The following is a 25,948-nucleotide window of genomic DNA, read 5'->3' as shown; positions in this document are numbered from 1 at the left end:
TGGAAAGCGTGAACAGATGCTTCACATCCACCTGTTCCACTCCACTCATTATTTTATATACCTCTATCATGTCTCCCCTCAGCCGTCTCTTCTCCAAGCTGAATAGCCCTAGCCTCCTTAGTCTCTCTTCATAGGGAAGTCGTCCCATCCCCACTATCATTTTAGTCGCCCTTCGCTGCACCTTTTCCAATTCTACTATATCTTTCTTGAGATGCGGCGACCAGAATTGAACACAATACTCAAGGTGCGGTCGCACCATGGAGCGATACAAAGGCATTATAACATCCTCACACCTGTTTTCCATACCTTTCCTAATAATACCAAACATTCTATTCACTTTCCTAGCCGCAGCAGCACACTGAGCAGAAGGTTTCAGCGTGTTATCGACGACGACACCCAGATCCCTTTCTTGGTCCGTAACTCCTAATGTGGAACCTTGCATGATGTAGCTATAATTCGGGTTCTTTTTTCCCACATGCATCACCTTGCACTTGCTCACATTAAACGTCATCTGCCATTCAGCCGCCCAGTCTCCCAGTCTCGTAAGGTCCTCTTGTAATTTTTCACAATCCTGTCGCGAGTTAACGACTTTGAATAACTTTGTGTCATCAGCAAATTTAATTACCTCGCTAGTTACTCCCATCTCTAAATCATTTATAAATATATTAAAAAGCAGCGGTCCTAGCACAGACCCCTGAGGAACCCCACTAACTACCCTTCTCCATTGTGAATACTGCCCATTTAACCCCACTCTCTGTTTCCTATCCTTTAACCAGTTTTTAATCCACAATAGGACATTTCCTCCTATCCCATGACCCTCCAATTTCCTCTGTAGCCTTTCATGAGGTACCTTGTCAAACGCCTTTTGAAAATCCAGATACACAATATCAACCGGCTCCCCTTTGTCCACATGTTTGTTTACTCCTTCAAAGAATTGAAGTAAATTGGTCAGGCAAGATTTCCCCACACAAAAGCCGTGCTGACTCGGTCTCAGTAATCCATGTCCTCGGATGTGCTCTGTAATTTTGTTTTTCTGCTTTTGCCATGTGACATACACCTTCACCACTTGGGTGGCCCCTGTAATTTTGTTTTTAATAATAGCCTCTACCATTTTCCCCGGCACCGACGTCAGACTCACCGGTCTATAATTTCCCGGATCTCCCCTGGAGCCTTTTTAAAAAATGGGCGTTACATTGGCCACCCTCCAATCTTCCGGTACCACGCTCGATTTTAAGGATAAGTTGCATATCACTAGCAGTAGCTCCGCAAGCTCATTTTTCAGTTCTATCAGCACTCTAGGGTGAATACCATCCGGTCCAGGAGATTTGCTACTCTTCAGTTTGCCGAACTGCCCCATTACGTCCTCCAGGTTTACCGTGAAGTCAGTAAGTTTCTCCGACTCGTCCGCTTGAAATACCATTTCTGACACCGGTATCCCACCCAAATCTTCCTCGGTGAAGACAGAAGCAAAGAATTCATTCAGTCTCTCCGCTACGTCTTTGTCTTCCTTGATCGCCCCTTTTACCCCTCGGTCATCCAGCGGCCCAACCGATTCTTTTGCCGGCTTCCTGCTTTTAATATACCGAAAAAATTTTTTACTATGTTTTTTTGCCTCTAATGCTATCTTTTTTTCGTAATCCCTCTTGGCCTTCTTTATCTGCGCCTTGCATTTGCTTTGACACTCCTTATGCTGCTTCTTGTTATTTTCATCAAGGAATTGTATCTCTGTAGCGTGTCCCGATGTTACATTTACCCAGTCTATATTTGGATAATTGAAGTCACCCATTTTTTTCTTCCCCTAGCAAGTCACTGTGGGCCAGCTCCAATACTTGTCAGTGATAGGGTTGGAGTACTAAAAGCTGCTCTATCTCTTCCCCTTCTAGGATTCCTTTGATTACTCTATAGACTAAATCACATTCCATTACAAAGTATAGGAGACTTCTCAACTATAGCTTAAACCTGGACTTGTGATTCACCCTCCACTGAGCTCTCTTAAAATTTCCCAAGTTTTCTTCCCCACCCCACTGAGATATCTAGGAATGACTCTTTCTCCAACTTTGCAGGATCAGCAGCTAGCTGTGTCCAGTCTGGATAAGTTCCATCCCAAGACAATGGGTAGGGAAGCCTAGGTAAGACTCCAACTTCTAGTTTGGCTTGCCCTATTGGAGTTTTGATCAGGACCTGAGCTGTTGGGTATTGCCTCTGGTCTCCATGAACACAAGCTAAAATCACTGTCCACTTATAATTAATTTGAAATCTTTTAATTAGCTCCCTTCGAATAAGAGTCTTCATGCTTTCAGAGGCCACCAAAGCCTGTATGGGAATTCTATCCAGCTACCTGAATCACAAAGTTCTGTATCCCTCGTTGGAAAGCATCTAGAAAATTACATGTATGTGGGCTCACTAGATTAACATCCATAGAGTCCTCCTCCACCACTGGGCAGTCTCTGGTAAAATGTCTCAATATGTATACTTTGAATGAAAGGCGAGAGAGGGGAGATATGATAAAGATAGTTAAATATCTATGCAGCATAAATCCACAGGAGGTGAGTCTCTTTTGATTAGAAGGAAGCTCTAGAACAAGGGGGCACAGGATGAAGGTGAAAGGGGATAGACTCAGAAATAAGTTGAAGAAATAAATCTTCACAGAAAGGGTGGTGAATTCGTGGAACGGCCTCCCAGTGGAAGTGGTGGAGACAAAAAAAATATCTGAATTCAAGACAGCCTGTGACAAGTACATAGGACCTCTAAGGGAGTGATAGGGAGAGTAGATGGAATGGATGGGCAGACTGGATAGGCTATATGGCCTTTGCCTGGCTACATTTTTCTATGTTTCTATAGACTCAAGGTGGGAAAATACCTTTAGTACATCTGGCTGTAAGCATAGAGTTTTGCAAAGATTTTAGCAGGAACTCTGAAAAGTGTATTGCTCATGCTTAGTCATGCATGCTTCTTCTTCCCTGCTACAGTATGCACGGTCAGCTTTGCAACTGAGGAGCCCTGTGTGGATCAGTTTGGAGGCCCCTCCAGCTATCCAGTATGTCCCCTGTCTCTAAACCCCCCTCCCCACCATAAAATGTGCATTTCTCCATAGAGGACTTCAGGCAATGGTAGCAATTAACATAAGCCAACTGCTGCCGACTCCGAGTCTGCTCTCTGCTGTGTCCTGCTGCTTGACATAACTTTCTGCTTCTGCAAGAGCAGGACAGTTGGTCTGATGACAGTTCATCTAATGAACAATTGGTCTAATGACAATTGATCTAAATTACACGATGGCTAATGGGTCAGTCTAAAATACAATTAGTCTAATGGTACAGTTGGTCTAATGGCTCAATTGGACTAAACAAAAGAGGAGACAGGGTACTGATGCAAAAATCAGTATAATTTTGTAATAAAAAACTACAACTAGATCTCAGTCCTTTTGATTTTCAGAAAATAAAGATTAGCACACAAAATTTATGGAAGATGTTAATTTTATAAACTTGTATATATGAGTGAAGAAAGTTAATATGAGAAAATTAAAAAGCACAAAAGTTTGTCAACGTTGTTCTGAAAGCACAGATTGTGGGCAATGCCATGTAGGGTTAATGCCTTGATTATATTAAATTAGAGTAAAAGAGAAGGCTAAAATCCCCACAACCAAAGTAAGTGAGAGCAAAACCTGTGAGGAGATGGAGCCCACCTGCAGAACCAAAGAGACTTTATTACAACCAGTGTCTGAAGCACAAAGTGACACAACACAGCTGTGTTTTGGCAAAAAACAATGCCTATGTCAGGGGTCTATACAATCTCACAAATGATATGTTGCTGGTTCAATGTGGGGAGAACACTGATTAAAAAGCTTCAATCAGCTGGCCTGTGAAAACTACACTGTGAAACTAAGATCAACCGCTGGATGGTCAAAGATTATATTAAAGCATGTGACATTCTCATTATTGACTTTAAAAAGTGATCTGCCACATGACAAATGTATGACTTCACATCTTGATTATTTAATTTTCAGACCAATTGTCCATAACACAAATTAACTTTTAGATGAATTGTTTCTTTGGTCAAATTGGTCTTTAGATGAATTGTATCCTTAGACCAATTGTCAATAGACCAATTGACCATTAGATGAACTGTCTAGCCGAATTATACCAAACCCATTTAAATCACACTGACCATATTCACTGTATGCTTTCATTTCACAACCAATAGCAAAACAACCTCTTCACACAGGCACTTCTAACTGTGCCTCCCGCCCAACGCACCTTCTTTCTTCTTGGTGGGTCCCACGGTGTTCAGGGCTTGCAGATGGCGGTTGGGCCTGGCAGGCCACCAGTGCGGCTGCCTCTGGCATCTGGCGGCATTCCTCAGACTCTGTGCTGCTCCTGGGTGCTGGGACTCTATGGCGCGCCTGTGCACTGAAGACCTGCCCTTATCGGGGCAGTGCACTGGACTTCTGGAGAGTCCTCTTCCAGCCTTGGGGGTATTTAGGGCGTTATTTGGCCTGTTTGTCTGTCCTAATTAGATTGTAAGCTCTGTCAAGCAGGGACTGTCTCTTCATGTTCAAGTGTACAGCGCTGCGTACATCTAGTAGCGCTATAGAAATGATAAGTAGTAGTAGTAGTAGTAGGTACCTGTCTTCCATTGGGGCCTTTGCAACAAGGTCTCCTGCCTTGATGTGCATTCCCTTGTGTTCTTGTTTTGCCTGCTTGTCTCCAATTTCCTGCCAAGCTTCAGTCCTGCCTTGTCTCCGAAATCCTGCCAAGTTCGAGTCCTGCCTTGTCTCCAAGCTCCAAGTCCTACTTTGTTTCAAGCCCTGAGTCTTCCCTTGTTTCCTAGTCCCAGCTCTGTCTGTCATCTCTTGCTCCAGTCTTGTCCTGTTTGATTTTGTCCGGAGCCAGTTCTTGCCCTGCCTTGTCTGGACCCAGTTGTAATCTGTTGGATTGGTCATGAGCCCTTGAGCCCAAGCCGAGGCCCGTTGATAGCAGAGGCCAAGGCCTAGGGCAGACCAACCCGCCACTACACACCCCAGCTATCCAACACCCATAGCCTACCCACACGCAGCACCTCAGGAAGAAAGGGAAATAGGCATTCAAGCAGGCCTCACGGCCGAACTGGAACCGATACACTCAGACCCACTCGTACGGGCCTCACGGTCGAACTGGAACCAATACACACCCAGGAAGGGGAGAAAGAAACACAGGAGTCCCCACGGGACCCAAGGTGCCAGCCGCGCACTGAACACCAGCCACAGGATGCAGGAAAAAACCAACCACAGAGGCTCCACAGACCCAGGACAGAACTCCTCCCCCAGACTACCAGGAAGGACACCAAAGGAACCAGCACGGGGTGCCACCCCCCCCCCCCCCAGAGGACTAGCACAGGAAAGGCAAACTAATACAGGAAGCACCCTGTGACCACAGGAGGATACGGAGAAAACAGCTAGAAGACCGGGCTGCCGCAAGAACACCGCAGCCAGGAACCCCCCAGGACAGAAGGGAGCATGAGCTAACTAACAGCCACAAAAGCCAGAGACAGGTACAGGAAACAAAAGGTAAACTAGCCCTCAAACCAGAGGCAAAGATACAAAAGGGATGAAGAAAATCCCCTGTCTAAAACACACAGAAGACAGAGGCAGAGACACAATACACAAGGGATTAAACTTACTGAACCAGAAGTCAGAGGCAGGAACACAGAGGAGGAAGATGTTATGATTCTGCCGGTTTGGCTGAGGGGAAGGGGGGACGTCTCTTCTGATTGGCTGCCAGGGGTTGTGCTGACGTCAGGGGATAGTACTTTAGCCTGCAGCTGAAGAGTTTCTCTGCTTTTGCGTTACTTATCTGGTGGTAACAGGAAAGCCTGATAGGTTTCTCTCAGAACGTGCTCCAGGTTCTGACAGGGATCTGTGTTGATTTAGAGTATTCTTTTCCTTCCCTCTGGGTTAGCTGCTGCTGTGTGTGTGTGTGTGTGCGTAGCTCTGTAATCAGGGTCAGCTGCTCGTTTGTTTAGTGGGGGCTGGGCTTTGCTCAGCCTCCGGGGCTCTGGGCTGAGTGAGAGCGTTCTCCTTTGTTTGTTTGTTTTAAGGATTTCTCTTCCCAGTGTCCTGGCCTGCTGGCTCAGTGAGTTTAACCCTTTGTGTACTGTGTGTATTGTATTCCTGCCTCTGCCAGTGTGTTTGTTTGGATGGGCCCCACTCCCTCTCGGGAGGGGGAGGCATTCTCTCTGATTGTTTGTTGATTTATGGCACTCTCTCTCTGCTGGCTCTACAAGCTTAACCCTTTATGTTCTGTGTGCCTCTGTCTACAGTGGGTTTGAGGCAAAGGCTTTCTGCCTTCCTTGTGTTTGGTTCCTCTGGCTTCTGCCTGGGGCTCCTACCCTGGTGGGGAGGGGGTTGCTGTGTTAGTTCCCCTGTCCTGCGCTAGTCCCCTGCGTGGGCGTGGCCCGCTCTGGTTCTTTGTTTCCCCCTCTGCCCTATTGCTGGTGTTCAGCGCGTGTCTGGCATCTTGGGGCCCTCTGGGTTCTTTCACCCCTCCCTGTGTGTGATTGGGTTCCAGTTCAGCCGTGAGGCTCGCACGAGTGGCTCTGTCTGCGTGGGTTCCGGTTCGGCCGCGAGGCCCGCCTGTATGCCTATTTCCCTTCTTCCTGAGGGACTGGGGGGAGGGGTAGCTTAGGGGGTATTGTGTAGCTGGGGTGTGCGGTGGTGGGTCGGTCTCCCCTTGGCCTGGGTCGGCGCCCTGCTGGCCTCGGCCAGGGCCCAAGGGCTCACGACCAACCCAACGGATTACAGAACGCAAAAGCCATGAGCTCGACCGATCCATCCCCCATGCAGCTGCTCCAGCAATTGCATGCTCAGCTACAACAGGTATCGGGAGTCGTGAACGCACTGTCTCAACGGGTAGACTCGCTGACTGTCACGGGGGCTGCGGAGGTCCCACCAGCAGCTACTCCACCTAGTTCCCACGCATGTGGCCGAGGGATTCGGGTGGCTACGCCCCCGAGGTACGAGGGCGACAGTAAGACCTGCCGGGGGTTCCTCAATCAATGCCAAATTGTCTTCGAGTTGCAGGCCCGGGATTTTCCTTCGGATCGGGCGAAGGTGGCTTATATTATCTCTCTACTGGCAGGCCCCGCTCTGGCCTGGGCCTCGCCCTTATGGGAGAAGAAGGATCCCCTCCTGGATAATTTGGCAGAGTTTTTGAAACAATTTCGGCTCATCTTTGAGGAACCCGGGAAGCCCTCCTCGGCGGCGACTCAGCTGTTGAACCTACATCAGGGGCGACTCACTCTGGGTGAGTACGCCATCCAGTTTCGGACTTTGGCCGCAGAGCTAGGTTGGGATAACCCAAGCCTGACTGCGGTATTTTGGCATGGTGTCTCGGCCAACATTAAGGACGAACTCACAGGCCGGGAGCTGCCCTCAGATCTGAATGACCTCATCCGTCTCTGTACCCAGGTGGACATCCGGTTCAGGGAGCGGGCCTGTGAATGTCGCGCTGGTCAGCAGGTTGCAGGGGCTAACTCGAGGAGCTCGCACAAGAGCCCTGCTTCCCCGTCGCTGGGTGTGCCCGATGGGTCTGAACCTATGCAGGTTGACCGGGCGGCCCAGGAGAGACAGCGGAGACGCTCTAAGGGGCTGTGCCTGCATTGTGGAGTGAAAGGGCACTTTGTCCGTGAGTGCCCGAAGAGAAAGAAGTCGGGAAACCAGCAGCCCTGATACCGGCTAGGGAGACCGGGTCAGGGCCAAAGTCCTTCTCCCCTTGGATGCAGGTTTTGGTGCCAGTTCTACTGGCGATTAAGGATACCCCTTGTTTTGAGGCGCTAGTTGACTCGGGGGCGGGAGGCAACTTTATCAGCGCGGACCTGGTGCGGGTTCATCAAATTCCTACGATGGAGTTACCTCAGCCCATCACCGTCTCAGCGGCGTGGGGACTGGTTCGGGGAGTTCTCCGCTCCAGAACCGTGCCTATGACCATACGGGTAGGAGTCTTACACAAAGAAGTTATCTCCTTCTACGTCCTTCCGTCGGCCACTGAGGCCATAATCCTGGGATTACCCTGGCTTCGCCTGCATAACCCTTGCATTGATTGGGCCCGGGGTGAATTGACGGCGTGGGGCCCGGGCTGCCAGAAGGTCTGTTTGGATAAGGTCTCGCCAGCCCCAGTGACGCTTCCTTTGGATCGAGCCAATGTTATGTTACCGGGGCCCTACAGATCCTTTGGAGATGTTTTTTCCAAACAGCAAGCAGAGACTCTGCCTCCTCATCGCTCCTATGACTGTGCCATAGAGCTACTACCTGGCACTGAACCTCCCCGTGGCCGCGTATACCCCCTATCCCGGCCAGAGACGGAAGCCATGTCCCAGTATATTCGAGAGAACCTAGCTCGAGGCTTCATCCGGCCCTCTAAATCACCCGCGGGGGCTGGATTCTTCTTCGTGGAGAAGAAGGATGGGGGGTTGCGCCCCTGTATTGACTACAGGGGACTCAATGCCATCACGCGGAAGGACAAATACCCCCTTCCCTTGATTTCTGAGATGTTTGACCGCCTCCAGGGGGCCCAGATCTTCTCCAAGCTCGATCTCAGGGGGGCCTACAACCTTGTGCGGATCAAGGAGGGGGATGAGTGGAAGACGGCGTTTAACACCCGCGACGGGCATTACGAATATCTGGTAATGCCCTTTGGACTTGCTAATGCTCCAGCCGTCTTCCAAGCCTTCATGAATGACATCTTCAGGGATCTCCTGTATAAGTTTGTGATGGTCTACTTGGACGATATTTTGATTTTTTCAAGGGCTGAGGAAGAGCACCAGGAGCACCTGAAGACCGTATTGCAGCGGTTGAGGGAGAACCACCTCTATGTGAAATTGGAAAAATGTGAATTCCATCGCTCCGAACTGCTCTTCCTGGGGTACATCATTTCTAACCACGGGCTGCGTATGGACCCCAGTAAGCTGACAGCCATCCTGCACTGGCAGCAACCTACGGGGCGTAAGGCTCTACAGCGCTTCTTAGGTTTTGCCAACTACTATAGGCAGTTTATTTGGAATTACTCGTCCCTGACTGCCCCTCTTACTGCCTTGACTAAGAAGAACGCTGACGCTCGCAACTGGTCGCCCGAGGCGTGTCAGGCCTTTGAGAATCTGAAACAGGCATTTGTTGGAGCTCCAGTGTTGCGCCATCCCAACCCGACAAATAAATTTTTCGTGGAAGTGGATGCATCATCGGTTGGCGTAGGAGCAGTGCTGTCCCAGGCCCACCCCAGTGGGAAACTTCTCCCATGTGCATTCTTCTCTAAAAAGTATACCCCTGCCGAGAAGAATTATGCCATCGGGGATCAGGAGCTATTAGCCATTAAATTGGCCCTGGAAGAATGGCGTCATCTGCTGGAAGGGGCGCAGGAGCCCTTCACGGTGTTCACGGACCATAAAAACCTGACTTATTTACGAGAAGCGAGAAGGCTGAATCCTCGCCAGGCCCGGTGGGCACTATTCTTCTCCCGCTTTGATTTCATTCTGACCTATCGTCCAGCGGAGAAGAACATCAAGGCAGATGCCCTCTCCAGGTCCATGGAGGCTGACCTGGAGGAAGAACCCCTGCAGTATGTAATTAAACCTGATGTCATTGTGCCCGCGATGACGCTAGCAGTACCTGCAGGTATGACCTTTGTGCCACCCCGGCTGAGAGAAAAGACACTCCAATGGGGGCATGCCTCTCGAATGGCAGGACATCCCGGGATCCTGGGAACCAAGCGGTTCATCTCCCAGCAGTATTGGTGGCCTTCACTTGATCGGGATGTGCAGGAGTTTGTGGCTGCGTGTCCTGAGTGCGCCCAGCATAAGGCTGACCGTCGGAGACCCCAGGGGTTGCTGATGCCTTTACCGGTACCTGAGAGACCGTGGACCCACATTGCCATGGACTTTGTTACGGATCTGCCTAACTCTGAAGGGCACACAGTTGTCTTAGTAGTGGTGGACCGGTTTTCTAAAATGGCCCACTTCATACCCATGCCTACCCTTCCTTCGGCGGTGAAGCTGGCACAGTATTTCATCAGCTCTATTTTTCGTCTCCATGGTCTGCCAGAATCTATTACCTCTGATCGAGGAGTACAGTTTGTCTCAAAGTTCTGGAGAGCCCTGAATCGGGCCCTTGAAGTAAAGCTGAACTTTTCGTCGGGATATCACCCACAATCCAATGGCCAAACAGAACGAGTGAACCAATGCTTGAAGCAGTTCCTACGGATGTTTGTCAATGAGCACCACAACAACTGGAGTCAGCTGCTGCCTTGGGCAGAATTCGCTCATAACAACCGAGTGAGCTCGGCCACGGGCGCGTCGCCCTTTTACATCGTATATGGACGACACCCGCGGATACCAGCCCCCTTGAAAACCAACTTGGATGTCCCGGCAGCGGTTGATGCGGTGACCTCGCTCCAAGCAATTTGGTCATCAGTTCAGAAAGCACTGCGAGTGACCTCCACTCGTATGAAACGCCAAGCGGATCGGTCTCGCAGAGTGGAACCGCACTTCCAGCCTGGCGACTTGGTGTGGTTGTCCACGCGTAATCTTCGTCTGAAGATTCCCTCCTCCCGCTTTGCACCTCGATTTGTGGGCCCGTATCCCATTGTGAGGCAAGTGAATCGGGTCTGTTATCAGCTAAAGTTACCACCTACATTACGGGTACATAACACCTTTCATGTGTCCTTGCTGAAGCCTGTGATTCTGAGAAAAGGGGCTTTGCCCGCGTTGCCTGCTAGTCCAGCCATCTCAGCCTCCCAGGGGGAATACGAAGTCCGGGATGTCTTGGATGCAAGGCGCTTCCGGGGACATCTCCAGTATCTCATTGCGTGGATGGGATATGGACCGGCAGACAATTCCTGGGAGGACGCTACTCATGTCCACGCGCCAATCCTAGTCAGACGGTTCCATCGCCTTTTCCCTCACAAACCTAAACCTCGTGGACGGGGTAGGGGGGGCCCTTGAAGGGGGGGTGATGTTATGATTCTGCCGGTTTGGCTGAGGGGAAGGGGGGACGTCTCTTCTGATTGGCTGCCAGGGGTTGTGCTGACGTCAGGGGATAGTACTTTAGCCTGCAGCTGAAGAGTTTCTCTGCTTTTGCGTTACTTATCTGGTGGTAACAGGAAAGCCTGATAGGTTTCTCTCAGAACGTGCTCCAGGTTCTGACAGGGATCTGTGTTGATTTAGAGTATTCTTTTCCTTCCCTCTGGGTTAGCTGCTGCTGTGTGTGTGTGTGTGTGCGTAGCTCTGTAATCAGGGTCAGCTGCTCGTTTGTTTAGTGGGGGCTGGGCTTTGCTCAGCCTCCGGGGCTCTGGGCTGAGTGAGAGCGTTCTCCTTTGTTTGTTTGTTTTAAGGATTTCTCTTCCCAGTGTCCTGGCCTGCTGGCTCAGTGAGTTTAACCCTTTGTGTACTGTGTGTATTGTATTCCTGCCTCTGCCAGTGTGTTTGTTTGGATGGGCCCCACTCCCTCTCGGGAGGGGGAGGCATTCTCTCTGATTGTTTGTTGATTTATGGCACTCTCTCTCTGCTGGCTCTACAAGCTTAACCCTTTATGTTCTGTGTGCCTCTGTCTACAGTGGGTTTGAGGCAAAGGCTTTCTGCCTTCCTTTGTGTTTGGTTCCTCTGGCTTCTGCCTGGGGCTCCTACCCTGGTGGGGAGGGGGTTGCTGTGTTAGTTCCCCTGTCCTGCGCTAGTCCCCTGCGTGGGCGTGGCCCGCTCTGGTTCTTTGTTTCCCCCTCTGCCCTATTGCTGGTGTTCAGCGCGTGTCTGGCATCTTGGGGCCCTCTGGGTTCTTTCACCCCTCCCTGTGTGTGATTGGGTTCCAGTTCAGCCGTGAGGCTCGCACGAGTGGCTCTGTCTGCGTGGGTTCCGGTTCGGCCGCGAGGCCCGCCTGTATGCCTATTTCCCTTCTTCCTGAGGGACTGGGGGGAGGGGTAGCTTAGGGGGTATTGTGTAGCTGGGGTGTGCGGTGGTGGGTCGGTCTCCCCTTGGCCTGGGTCGGCGCCCTGCTGGCCTCGGCCAGGGCCCAAGGGCTCACGACCAACCCAACGGATTACAGAAGATAACTGAATAAACAAACAACCTGAGGGAAGGCTCGCACACCAGCAGCCTGCCGAGTCGGCAGAACGGGGCAATGCCCCCACTGAGTAAACAAAATAGCTGGCCTCCCACAGAGAACTGCAAGCAGTGAGGGAGAGCCCCAGCTGGAGGCAAGTGAACTAATGACTCACACATACGCTGACAGAAACAAACCCAGACAAAGGAAACTAAACAGCAAGCTCAATACACACACAGACACACACACATGCTGCCACGAGATATCCCAAAGGGAAGGTAACAAAAAGCCCTGAACAGGGTACACAGATTCAAAACCAGAGCACAGAACAACGTTCTGATAGAGAACTGCAAAGGCTTTAGCCACAAAGAAACGTAACACCAAAGCAGGGGAAGCAGGAACATGTAGGCTTAAGTACTACCCACTGACGTCAGCTCAAACCCTGACAGCCAATCAGGAATGAAGTCCACACTGGCAGAATCATAACACCAGTTCTAGCCTTGTTTTCCTTGTCTGGGTCCAGTTCTAGTCCTGTTTGCCTTGCTTTACCTTGTCTCATCTGGATCCAGTTCTAGCCATCTACCTAGTTCTATCTGCCTTGTCTAGTCCTGTCTAGCCTTGTCTGCCTTTTTCTGCATAGCCTTGCCTGCTCTGCCTGTGCTGAGCCTACCTTGTCTAGTACTTTGCCGAGTGCTCTGCCTAGCTTGAGTGACTCACCTGCCATAGTTGGTCTACGACTACGGCCCAAGGGCTCACCTTCCCTGAAATGTGATAGACTGCGAAGTCCATGAGCTCAGATGGGTCCTCTGTGCTAGGAGAGCAAGGATGCCATGGATCTCCTACTGAGAGGGAGGCTTCCCTAGAGTAAGACTTATTCACTTTCTGCATTCAAGATTTGGGCTTTGGCTGGGAATCTATCTAGAAATTTTTTAAAGTTTCATTCTCATGTACTTTGCCTGAAGAACTGGATTCCAGAGGGGCCTGTGGTTTCAAGGACTCTTCCTGGAAGTCTGTTAGTCCTGCTCCTGTGTTCCTCAGAATGTTTGTCAGTTTCTTGAGTCATCCTGCTCTGGATCGAAGGGAGAAGGCCTTTGAGGAAGGATACTGTCACAGCCCTGAGCTGTGCCTCCCACCTAACGCACCTTTCTTTTTGGTGGGTCAGATGGTGTTTTGGGCTCATGGATGGTTGTCGGGTCTAGTGATCCGCCAGTATGGCTGCCTCCGGTGTATGGCAGCATTCCTCAGACTCTGTGCTGCTCCCAAGTGCCAGGACTGTAGGGCATGCACGTGCATGCGCTGAAGACATACCATTATCCAGGCAGCACGCTGGACTTCTGGAGAGTTCTTTTCTGGCCTTGGGTGTATTTAGGGTGGTACCTGCCTTCCATCAGGGCCTTCACAATTTCCTGCCTTGATATGCTTTCTCTTGTGTTCTTACCTTGCCTGCTTGTCTCCGAGGTCCTGCCAAGCTCCAGCCCTGCCTCATCTCTGAGTTCTGCCAAGCTCCAGTCCTGCCTTATCTCCAAGTTCCTGCCAAGCTCCAGTCTTGCCTTGTCTTCGAATTCCTGCCAAGATCCAGTCTTGCCTTGTCGCCAAGTTCCTGCCAAATTCCAGTTTTGCCTTGTCTCCAAGCTCCGAGTCTTGATTTGTCTTGACTTGATTCCTAGTCCCAGCTCTATCAGTTGTCGCTTGCTCCAGGCTTGTCTTGTCCTGTTCGGACTCTTCCGGATCCAGTTCTTGCCCTGCTTTGTCTGGCCCCAGTTCTAGCCTTGTTTTCCTTGTCTGGGTCCAGTTCTAGCCCTGTTTGCCTTGCTTTACCTTGCCTCGTCTGGATTCAGTTCTAGCCTTGTCTGCCTAGTTCTGTCTTGTTTAGCCTGACATAGGCATTGTTCTTTGCCAACACACAGCTGTGTTGTGTCGCTTTGTTTGTGCTGCAGACACTGGTTGTAATAAAGTCTCTTTGGTTCTGCAAATGGGCTCCATCTCCTCACAGTTTCTGCCTTGTTTTGCCTAGCCTTGCCTGCTCTACAAGTGAACATGTGTAGCATGTCAGTGCTGCCATCTGTTGATGAATTATGGAGGTGGAGGCAATCTTTTTCATTTAACCCTTGTACCATAATAGGCCATAAGTGCAATTTTTGGATTAGCAGAACCATAAAACTAGTTTATACATCTTGTATCAAGATTAGTTAGGAATACACCATAATTAATTTTAAAACAATAAAGTGCACAAACCTTTGTCTTTTTGTACATCTCCATAAAATGTTCCTGATGTTAATTTAAACTTTCCATAGTCAGTTTTATACTTAGACTGCACCCATCTCTTTTTCCATGATGCTATAAGTTAAAATAATTGTAAAGTTATTTAAGAAAATCTTATAAATGAAATAAAAACACTCTAAATGTTAAATCCTTAATATATATCCTTGACAAAATGGAGTCCATTTTCAGTAATGTGCCCAACTGCAAAAACACACATGTACTTGAAAGGCACCACAGAACAAAGTGATTTTCAAACACAAGACATCTACATGTATTGAGTTTGAACATTCGGTTATATCTGTAATTGTACAGGTATACTTTAGGCAAAATAAAATGGACACTGCAAATTTAGGCATGATAATTGGTAAGGTATGCATGTAGGTCCAATATACGCCCTGGAACATTCTCACAAAATGCCTTTTTTTTTAACTTTGAATTTTTATTGAAATAACATCTCAAACATAACGAGCCATTGGCTCCAGCACATGACAATGCAACAATTTAATTTTTATTTTAACATTATGCTTATAACCCTTTTATCCCCCCTATTCCCCCCACCCTTCCCCCTCCCCCCCCCCCACTAACCCCTCAACAACTGATTCCCCCAACAGCCCAAACCCCCCTAAACCCTCTCAATATCTGTTAGATGAATCCATTCAGGTGCCTCTGGATTATATCTCCCCTTACACTTATCAATTTTTCCAACTCTATAATGGTTTTAAATTTCTCAGCCCAATTACCTACAGTTGGCCCAGCGGACTTTTTCCAATGCATTGCAATAGTGGTTTTTGCGGCGGCTAACCCCATTCTCTTGAATCTCTGTTGCCATCTCTTTCCCCTCTGGTTCCACCACCCGAGGAGGCACCATTTAGGATCACATGGAAAAGTACCTTCTAGAACTTTAGACAACCTATCCATTATATCTTTCCAATAAGGTTGAATCAAACTGCACCCCCACCAAATATGAAAAAAAGTTCCAGTCTCCTCTCCACATCTCTAACAGCTATCAGAAGCCTCAGGGAACATTCTTTTAATTCTATCAGGTGTACTATACCATCTGCTCAGCACTTTATACGCATTTTCTTTAATAAGCATACATACCAAGGCTTTCTTGACTTCCAAGCATACCTTCCTCCATTCTGCCTCCGAAACATCCTGATTCAAGTCCTTTTCCCATACCTCCATATAGGTCATTTTCATAAAACTCTGCACCCTGAGGTGTCCATATATCCGTGAAATTCCTTTCCCCTACTTATCCATATCCCCTCCATACTTTTTCAAATCCCTCTCGGTCTTTGAATTCCTCCCTGGCCCATTTCTCTGTACTAATAAAGTGTTTGACCTGCATGTACGCATATAAATCGGACTCTACTAACCCATACATTTCCTGTAGTTCTTCAAATGTCTCTATTCGACCCTCATCTAGGCACTCATGAAACCATATGAGCCCTTTTTGAAACCAATTTTGGAATACCTTGTTTTCCTTCCCCACGGGAACCCGGGTTCCTGTGTGAGCCATGCATATGTAGATCTATTCCCTGTCCCTCTTACCTTCCTTTTCAGCCTCCCCCACACTGTGAAGAGATGAGATACAAAAGAATTCAGCGTAAGGCCCTTATATGTCTGCTCCGGGACTAGCTTTCCTTCCCTAACAAAAATTTGCTCTAGCCTAGTAATTGGAGATAAGTCTACTTTACTCCACTCCCCTATCTGTTTTAATTGGGCTGCCCAGTAGTACCACTACACGTTTGGCATCCCTCTCCCCCCCTCTTCCACCACAAGATTTTTTTCGACAGCCTAGCCGGCCTACCCGCCCACACAAAGGTCCCTATATCTGACTGTAGTTTTAAAATTTCCCTTCTGGGTACTAATATTGGCAGTGTCTGAAATAGAAAAAGCAGTCTGGGTAAAATGTTCATTTTTACTACCGCTATTCTCCCCCACCATGACAACCAATTATTCTTCCATTTAATCAAGTCCCGTCTCACATCCCTGAGCAAAAGCGTATAATTTAACAAGAAGAGGTTATCTAGATCTTTTGGTATTATAATTCACAAATATCTAAAACTATGGTCCGTCATTTTAAAAGGGAATGCCTGTTTCAGCTACTCCAACTCTGCCTCTGTGCTAGTAATTCCCATTATCTCAGATTTATCGTAATTCACTAAAAACCCCGCCACTTTACCGTTTAGTTCCAATTCCCTTATTATAATAGGCAGTGTCAGTAATGGTTGGGATACATAAAAGAGAATGTCATCTGCAAATAGGGCAATTTTGTGCTCATGACCCCCCAATTTAACTCCTCTAACGTCTCTGAGAGTCCGTATTCTCAAAGCCAGGGGTTCAATGGAAATACCAAATAACAGGGGAGATAATGGGCAACCTTGTCTCGTTCCTCTTGCTATTGGGAAATTCTCTGAGTACCCTTCATTCACTTTTATACGCGCCACTGGGAATGTATACATACCTTTTACTCATTCTAGAAATGCGCCCCCCATTCCCATAGCCCTCATCACTTCCCACAGGTATTCCCACTCCACCCTGACAAACGCTTTCTCTGCATCCACCGCCAGCAGTGTCAGTGAATCTCCCCTCCTCTGTGCCCCCCATGTAATATTCAAAGTGCGGCGAATATTGTCTGCCACATGTCTGTGTGCTATGAGCCCTGATTGATCCTCGTGAATTATGTGAGGCAGCACTCTCCCCAAATGATCTGCCATAACTTTGGCTAAAATTTTTACATCAATATTCAGCAGAGATATCGGTCTATATGATCCACACACTGCTGGATCTCTCCCTGGTTTTAAAAGGACCGATATCCCCGCTTCTCTCATACTAGGAGGAACTCCATGGCCCCCAAAATTTGCATTGCCCACCCTAACTAATAATGGTGCCAGTTCCTTCCCAAATACCTTGTAATATTGCCCTGTATATCCATTGAGGCCAGGGGCCTTTCCCAGTTTTAACCCTTTAATGACCTTGAGAACCTCTTGCGTTGTAATTTCAGCCTCAAGCTCAGCCTTTTGCAGTCCTGTAATTTGTGGTATTTCTAGCTCTTGTAAATACTCTTGCATTTTTCCTTGGGACACCACCTCCCCTTTAGACTATAGCTTCGTGTAAAAATGAACAAATTGTCTGCTTATGTCCTTATCTTGGTGCAATATTTCATCCCGAGCACCTTTAATTTTTGTAATCGTATTTTTCACCTGTCTTTGTCTCAAGCTTCTCGCTAGCATAGTACCCGCTTTATTGCTAAATTCAAAAAACTTTTGTTTCATCAATTTTCTGGTATATTCCATCTTTCTCAATTGTATTTTTTGCAATTCTGCTCTACAATCTACTAATTTTTTAAATGTCTGCGGGTCCCCAGTAGCATGGTGTTTAACCTCTAATTGTGCCAGTGTCTTTTGTGTATGCAGCTCATGTGCTTCCCGGTCCCTCTTTTTTGCGCACCCCTTTGTATAAGATGCCCCCTAACTACTGCCTTGAGGGCATCCCATAGAATCCCTTCCGACACCTCCCCATTGTCATTGATTTGAAGATAATCTTGTATTATATTGCGCACATCCTGACAATCTTTTTCCTCCGCAATCAAAGTATCATTCAACCTCCACACTCGACCTCCACGCTCCTTTCCCAATTTTCCCAATATGGCTGTACCATATTGCATCTATCCTAGTGTATGTGTTTTGTGCATGGGAATAAAATGTGTAAGTCCTCTGTCTGGGATGTTGTAATCTCCAAACGTCCACCAGGTCTAATTCTGCCATTAGCTTAAGAAACTTCCCCCTATATTGCTTAGTTCCCTCAGCTCGTTCCCCCCCCCCCCCCCCCTATATTGCTTAGTTCCCTCAGCTCGTCCCAGAGAGTGGTCTAAATTTGAGACTGTGAAGTTGAAATCCCCCCCCCCCCCCAGTATTATCTGACCTTTCCCAAATGCACTGAGTTCTGGCCTGATGGACTCAAAAAAGGCACCCTGTCCACTATTAGGGGCATATATATTAACCAGAGTAATGTGTTGCTCTCCTATCTTCCCTTTCACCGCTAAACATCTTCCCTCTTTCCCTTTGAAAATATCTTCCTGAACAAATCTAAGATGTGCTTTAATAAAGATGGCAACTCCCCCCGTTTGCCCCCCCCCCTTAGGGTCCACCAACAGAAAGCAGTCACCCAATTGTTTACTGCATCTGGCTCTGTTCCCTCTCTGCTAGATCAGTCCCTGAGGAATTGAGCCATCGCCAGAGAGCTGCCCCTCTGATATCCCTCCTCATTCGCTGCCCCTGCTTATATACCTCCTATAGTAACCAAACATCCTGTCACTTCCCTCCTATAGTTATCAACATTCAGTCAATAGATAATACTATTATCCTGTGAGATCCAATGTTGTTCCAGCCACCACGATCAGTCCACTCCGCTGGCTTCAGATCTGCAGCTATCCAAACTCGGAGACCCTTGCCCCTTCGCTCCACGCACTTTGTTCCATCCCTCTTTACTGTTCTTAGGACTTGGTGTCCACTGCTTGTCTGTCTGTTCCGCTGTGTTTGGCAAATCTGTGCACCCCATCTCTTTCAACGACTTCCAAGCTCCTTCAGTAGACAGGAATCTCCGGGTCTTATTACCCACTGTGACTTGCATGCCCAGGGGATAAAGCCATTTATATCTCAGTCCCTCTTTTTGCAGGTATCTGGTGATCTCCTTATATTCTCTTCTCCTCTGCAGTGTCTTTCTGGCCAGATCTTGAAATATCTGGGGTTTACAATTCTTCCAGGCAATCTTACCCAGTCCCCGGGCTTTTCTCCAGATTGCTTCTTTTACTCCAAACTCATGAAAACAAACCACAATGTCTCTAGGCTGTCCTCCCCTTTGGGGACCTAGACTCCTATGGGCCCAATCAATTTTAATGCGTTTGGAGTTTTGCTCTTCTCCTCCTGTATTTCCCGGGTCCATAATAAAATTACACAGGTCCTGAATTACTTTCACCACATCCTTAAACTCTGCCTCCTCTGGGATCCCTTTAAATAGCAAATTGCATCTTCGGGATCTGTTTTCTAAATCCTCCAACTGCAATTCTAAGTCTCTTCTCAGCTGCTGTTCTGCTTTAAGATCTTTCTGCAGGTCCCGCACCTCCTCTGCCATATTTTCCACCCTCTCCTCTGTCTCTGCCACACGGTTCCCAATCGCCTTCAGCTCCTCATGCAGCACTGCAACTGCATTTTGGATACTGGTTCTTGTGGCCACCATTTCAGCTTTTAAGTCTTTAAACCAGCGAATAAATGCTGTCTTACCACAGTCAGCCTCATCCTCTGTTGGTTCCTCGATATCAGGGTCTGACTCAGAATCTCCAGCAGCCATCTTGGAGCCTCTCAGGCTAGCTCGTGGCCCAGCACACTTCGAGGATCCGGATCCATCCGGCAGGTATTTAAACTTGGAGAGTCTTTTTCTCGCTGCCATGCTTGTATACACTACAGGTAGGGTTACCATATTTGCCCTAAGAAAAAAGAGGACACATGCCCCGCCCCCTGGCACACCTCTTCTCCGCCCCTGTCCCACCCCTTGCCACGCCCCCTATACAAGACTTCAATGGAAGTCTCGGGAAGCTGCCGCTTCAATCGTATTAGCATACATTCACCATCCACCTTTTTGCCAGCTACCTTTTGCCAGCTCTCTCCCCCCCGCCCCCCCTTACACGCTTCTAGGTTCCCTTCCCTTCCCCCAGGCCAGGCGGGCCCCAGTTTTCTTCTACTTCTCCCCCCCTTCCTTCCCCCACCTAGACTAGTTTACAAATCTCCAGTACAGCCTTTGCTGTCCATATAAAAATGTATTGAGTGTTTTTAAAACTGTCGATGTAAGGAAATTTTCATTTTGAACCCCGCTTTGATGCTGTTATTAGGACAGGAGACTTTTAATAAGTATATAACCACAAATGCATGTATTTGTGATGCTTTACTATGAGTTTGCATTAGATCTAGGCACAACAAAAAAACCCCAACCCTAATTCTTGTTTAATGTGGGATATAACTGCCATAAATATGTAAATAAATAATTAGAAAGAAACTCTGAATGTTGAGCACCTGATTTTTATACCTTGATGTCTGTTTAGTGGTCCTTTACCAGGAGAAAGAAAATCTCTGCAGTGCATGAATATAACACATGCTAAGGTGTCCTTATAACCAGCCCCTCCAAATAACACACCGTTTATGATTTATAACAAATTCCTACTCTACCTATGAAAAGTTATTCCGTTATTTATACTTCCATCTGTGTACATCTGTGTGTTGCACAAGGCAGCATGCATGGGCCACATGGCAGCCTACCAAGTTACCTACCAGCTCCAGACCAGTACCATCCGAAAGAAAGTGGCTCCGACCCCGGACTCAGACAGGGAGGCCGCCCTTGGAGGAGAGACGAGTCGGAATCAGGATAAAAAAAATTGACCTCGTCGTCGTCGGTATGGCAGCGGCTGTGCAGGCGGCAGGCACTAGAACTGAAGCGCTGCACTGCGCGCCTGCCTGTGTGCTCGTGCAGGAGGATGGACGGAGGGCGGATCATTGTAATCAGCTGACTGGGGCGGGCAGGCTGGGCTGGCTAGCGCACACGCACGGACGCTGCACATTGGCGTCGGACGACGGGAGGAGTCGAGTCAGACAATGGGAGGAGTCGAGTCAGGAGGAGGAGAAACCCGGACAAAGCCAACAAATGAGGAAATCCGCCCGGACTCCCCACGGCGCCCTCAAAAAGAGGACATGTCTGGGGAAATCCGGACGAATGGTAACCCTAACTACAGGAGCCTCTGCACTCGTGAAATTGCCGTGTTTTTCGGGGTTACAGCACTTATTTACTCGGTTCTCAGCAGAGCTCTGAAATCAGGCTGCCATCCCTTAGCGATGATGTCACTTCCTCTCCAAAATGCCTTTTTTAGTCAGTGTGTACACTTAGTTTCCATAACAAGATGTTATTGAGTATACACAAATAAAACAAAGATACTTACCAGTAGCAGGTATTCTCCCAGGACAGCAGGTCATTAATTCTCACATGTGGGTGATGTCATCCACATCGCCTGGTGTGGAATGCTTTTACAGCATACTATCTCTTTAAGAGCTTGAGACAGCGCTCCCACTGCAAAATACGCAAGTGCCTTCCAGTCTACAAGAAACTCCAAAGGGAGGTGGGAGGGTATGTGAGAATTAATGGCCTGCTGTCCTCAGAATACCTGCTACAGGTAAGTATCTTCATTTTCTCTGAGGACAAGCAAGCCAGATAGTTCTCACATGTGGGAATTCCTAATTGCCAGGTTCACCGAAAACAACAGTAGGACAATAGGAACTTGCAACAGCAAGTTCTAACCCAAATTATGCTGAAACTATATACAAACTATGTGAGTGTGCAGCCTGGAACAGAACAAAATAGGCCTAAGAGAGTGGAGTTGGATTCTAGACCCCAAACAAATTCTGCAGAACTGTCTGTCCAAAGTAACGATTGAGCTGGGTATCCTGCTCAAAGCAGTAGTGAGATGTGAATGTGTGGACTGAAGACTACATTGTAGCCTTGCAAATTTCTTCTATAGAAGCTGATCTCAAGTGGGCTACCAACACCACCATGGCTCGTACATTATGCGTCTTGACAAGACCTGGCTTGGCCATAAGTGAAATGCAATCTGCCAGCCAACTGGAGACTGTGCATTTCCCGATGGCGACCCCTATCCTGTTGGGATCAAAAGAAATAAAAGACTGAGTGGACATAGGGCCTAGTCCGCTCCAGGTAAAAGGCCAATGCTCACTTGCACTCCAAGGCACTTTCGCCAGGATGAGCGTGAGGATTGGGAAAGAATGTTGGAAGGATGATAGACTGATTCAGATGGAACTCCAACACAACCTTAGGCAAGAACTTAGGGTGCGTGTGGAGAACTACTCTATTATGATGAAATTTTGTTTAAGGTGGATCATTTACTAACACCTGAAGCTTACTGACCCTGTGAGCTGAAACAGCTACCAAAAACAAGACCTTCCAGGTCAAGTTCTTCAGCAGACAAGAATCAAGTAACTCATAAGGAGTTTTCATCAGTTGGGTGAAGACAATGTTGAGGTCCTATGACACAGGCGGAGGTTTGACAGGGGGGCTTTGTCAAAAGCATGCCTCTCATGAAGCAAACAACTAAACACTATCCAGAGAAAGGCTTACCTTCTGCACGGTAATGGTAAGCACTATCTCCACTGAGATGAACCCTTACAGAGTTAGTCTTAAGACTAGACTCGGAGAGGTGTAGAAGGTATTCAAGCAGGGTCTGTTGTAGGGCAAGAAAAAGAATTTAGGGCCTTGCCCTCATACCAGACAGAAAACCTCCTCCATTTGAAAGAATAACACCTCTTTGTGGAATCTTTCCTGGACGACAGCAAGACCCTAGAGACATCCTCTGGAAGATGCAAGGAAGCAAATTCTAAGTTCTCAACAACCAGATGGTGAGGGCCAGGGACTGGATGGTGAGATCCAGAAGAGATCCCTCATTCTGCATTATTGTTACACTCCTACCTGGCTACTCCTGGCGGCGGCCATCTTGGTTGGTTCAGTTGTGGTGGCGGCCATCTTGGTTGGTTCAGATATTTAAACACCGTTCCCTCTCTGAGGGGGCCATGAGTATCTGCTTGGTTCTTTTAAATATATATCTTTTCAATCCGTGTCTATTCATTTTGTAGGCATTTACAACTTGAACTCGGTACGATTGTTACACCTACAATTTGACCCCTGAGGCAGGCGCCTTGTTGGCGCCGAAACACGGCCCGTGTCGGGTCTTTGGCTAATAAAGTACTCCTGTTGTCCTAATCTTGAAGGCCCAGTGTTGCTTTTTTCTTTTGGTCAGTTGTGGGGGCGGCCATCTTGATGCCAGGCAGCTCCAGGAAGGAAGTACATATTTGGGCATAGAGCATCTCTTCTGATGGAGGCTGCCATCTTGAATCAGCTGCACATGTTTTAGACTGATTCCTACACTATTTAAAGCCCTGCCTCCAGTCAATCCTTGCTTCGGCTTCTATTGCTGTAGAGGTTGTAGTTCCCGTCTGTGTTCTGTTACCGGTTATCCTGTGTTTTGACCCTTGGATTGCTGCCTGCCCAGACCTTGGATTGTTTCCTGACTACTCTGCTGTGTTGCTGCCTGCCCAGACCTTGGACTGTCTCCTGACTACTCCGTTGTTTTGCCGTCCTCCTGGTCCTTGGACTGTGTCAGTTCCCCCGCCTGTCTGGTTGGTGGACGTACACCCCGCTGGTTCCAGAAGTCCTGGTGGCCGCCTGCATCTGGGGGCTTAACTCCCGGGGAACGGCGGTCGCTTCCCAGGTGAAGCTAGGGGTTGTCTGGCTGCCTGACCGAGCGCGGTGCTGCTCCATCTTCACCGTGCTCAGCTGGGGCACAAGGGCTCACTTCCCCAGACGTAACAATTATAACGGTCAGAAAACACTTCAATCTCCAAGGTAGAAAATGACATGCGGATGGGGGAGCTGCAGTAAACCACAGTGATCTGTGGTAAAAGAAAAAAAATTTTCGTCCATTTATTGGGGTCAGGAGCAAAATGTTTTACCGCCCCAACAGTAAAAAGCTTTGCTCCTATGGTAAAAAAAAAAGTTGCAGTTACCGCTCCCGCAGATCCGACGTCTCCGTGCTTGCCTTCCTCCTGCAGTAGCTCTACCTTATGCAGCAGCCAGCTGAGCTGACACCAATCCACAGGTTTGCTCCAGGACCTTCTTTCTGATGTAACTTCCTATTTAGTGAAAACAGGAAGTTGCATCAGAAGGCGGGTTCCAGCAGAGAGGAGGCCCTGGAGCAGGCCTATGAAAATCGCTATCGGCTCAGCTGGCTGCTGCATAAGAGAGCTACTGTGGTGGGAAGGGTGGAGGAAGACAAAACTGCTGGACCCACGGGGGGAGGGGGAGAGCTGGCAGTGTGGGAGGGGGGCTCCTGGACCTGCAGAGAGGTGGCACTGGAAATGCAGGTGGGGGGGCTGCTAGACCCATGGAGAGGGAGGAGGCTGCTGGACCTGAAGAGGGAGCTGGAGAGAAGAGAGAAAGACGTTGGACCATCAAGGGGAGGGAGGACTGGCTGGAGGGAAGGGATAGGGTTACTATATAGCTCCAGAAAAGGAGGACAGATTGAGCCAGTATGGGTTTTAATTTCATTGCTTTCAATGGAAGCAAAACCCAGACTGGATCAATGTGTCCTCCTTTTTCTGTAGCCATATGATAACCCTAGGAAGGGAGAGAGAGCGACAGAGAGACGCTGGACCCATGGGGGGAAGGATGGAGGGAAGGGAGAGAGAGGTGCTGGGCCTATGGGGGGACTGGGGGCAGGGAGAGAGGCACTGGAACCCGTGGGAGGGGGGCTGCTGGAGGGAAGAGAGAGACGTACTAAGCCTACAAGGGGTAAGGAAGAGAAAGGGACAGAGGGACAATGCCAGACATGGGAGGGGGTATATGGATACAGAGGGAATACGCTAGACATGGGAGAATAGGAACGCAGAAGGGAGATGCTGGACTTGTGTGGGGGCAAAGGAACACAGAGGAGTGGTGCTGGACATAGGTGGAGGGGATAGGGACATAGTGTGGTGGTGATAAATGTGGGGAGACAGACACAGAGAAGATGCTGGACAAGGAAGTATAGGGGACACAGAGAAGAGAGATGCAGAACATGGGGAAAGACAGGTACACAGAGATGGAAGATGGATGGTGAGCATGGAGAAAGAAGAAATATCAAATGGGCAGAAGATCCTGGCGAGTGAGTTAAAAAGACAGAGGGACACAGAAACCAGACCTGTAAATGAGTCGGTCCATTGGTCTAATTTCTCAGTTGTCTTGGGACCTCAGTTAGAAAAGATCTTAGCCACTATTAATAAGTTTTACAAATTGGACGGCATTCATCCATCAATACTAAAAGCTTTGAGAATTCCCTTTTTGGCATTCTATACTCAAGTGGTAAATGCTTCTTTAAATAAGGTAGTTTTGCCCTCTAATTTGAAGATAGCAGCTGTCCGACCCTTGATAAAGAATCCTAAATTGGATCATACTATTATTGACAACTACCACCCAATCTCCTCCTTGCCCTTCTTTACAAAGGTAATTGAGCGAGTTGTGTTAGAGAAACTAGATGATTATCTTCAAAAGCATGAGATTTTAGATCAACATCAATCTGGATTTCAAAAAGACCATGATACCGAAACTGCAAATTTCTCTTCTTGATGTTATCAAGGCCAGTTTTGATAAAGGGGAAAAGTTCCTATTGATCACTTTAGATATTTCTGTGGCCTTTGACACAGTCAATCAAGAGATTTTACTAAATTGTTTACAAGCAATCGGACAGACGGGTGTCATGCTACCTTGGTTTCATTCCTTTCTGTCTGATAGGAGGTCTTGTGTATTTAGTAATTCTGAGAAATCTGAGGCCACTTTCTTTACTGTTAAGATATCTCGGGCTGCAGTACAAGATATACACTGATGACATTCAATTACTATTACCAGTTGAGAATTTGTTTGACGATGGTTTTGTAAAACTGCACTTGTATCTTACAAGTATTGCTCAACAGATGGAGGGAAATCAGTTAAAGCTAAATATTTCCAAAAGTCTAATTCTGAAGAAGACACCCTTGAAGTATT

At 48.0% G+C, this 25,948-nt stretch overlaps 1 protein-coding gene across 1 annotated transcript in view; it reads right to left on the bottom strand.

Moving 5' to 3' along the window:
• The window catches only part of CALR3 (calreticulin 3), a 171,573-nt gene that overhangs the window by 125,583 nt on the left and 20,042 nt on the right, over positions 1 to 25,948 (bottom strand). Inside the window, exon 2 of the mRNA XM_030219931.1 lies at positions 14,291 to 14,392. Within this exon, the coding sequence (XP_030075791.1) occupies positions 14,291 to 14,392 (102 nt within the window). The remainder of the gene's footprint in view (positions 1 to 14,290; positions 14,393 to 25,948) is intronic.

The sequence above is a fragment of the Microcaecilia unicolor genome, chromosome 11 (assembly GCF_901765095.1).
Source record: "Microcaecilia unicolor chromosome 11, aMicUni1.1, whole genome shotgun sequence".
Lineage (NCBI taxonomy): Eukaryota > Metazoa > Chordata > Amphibia > Gymnophiona > Siphonopidae > Microcaecilia > Microcaecilia unicolor.
Note: the sequence above shows the minus strand (reverse complement) of the source record. Positions and strands in the feature narration are given on the sequence as shown.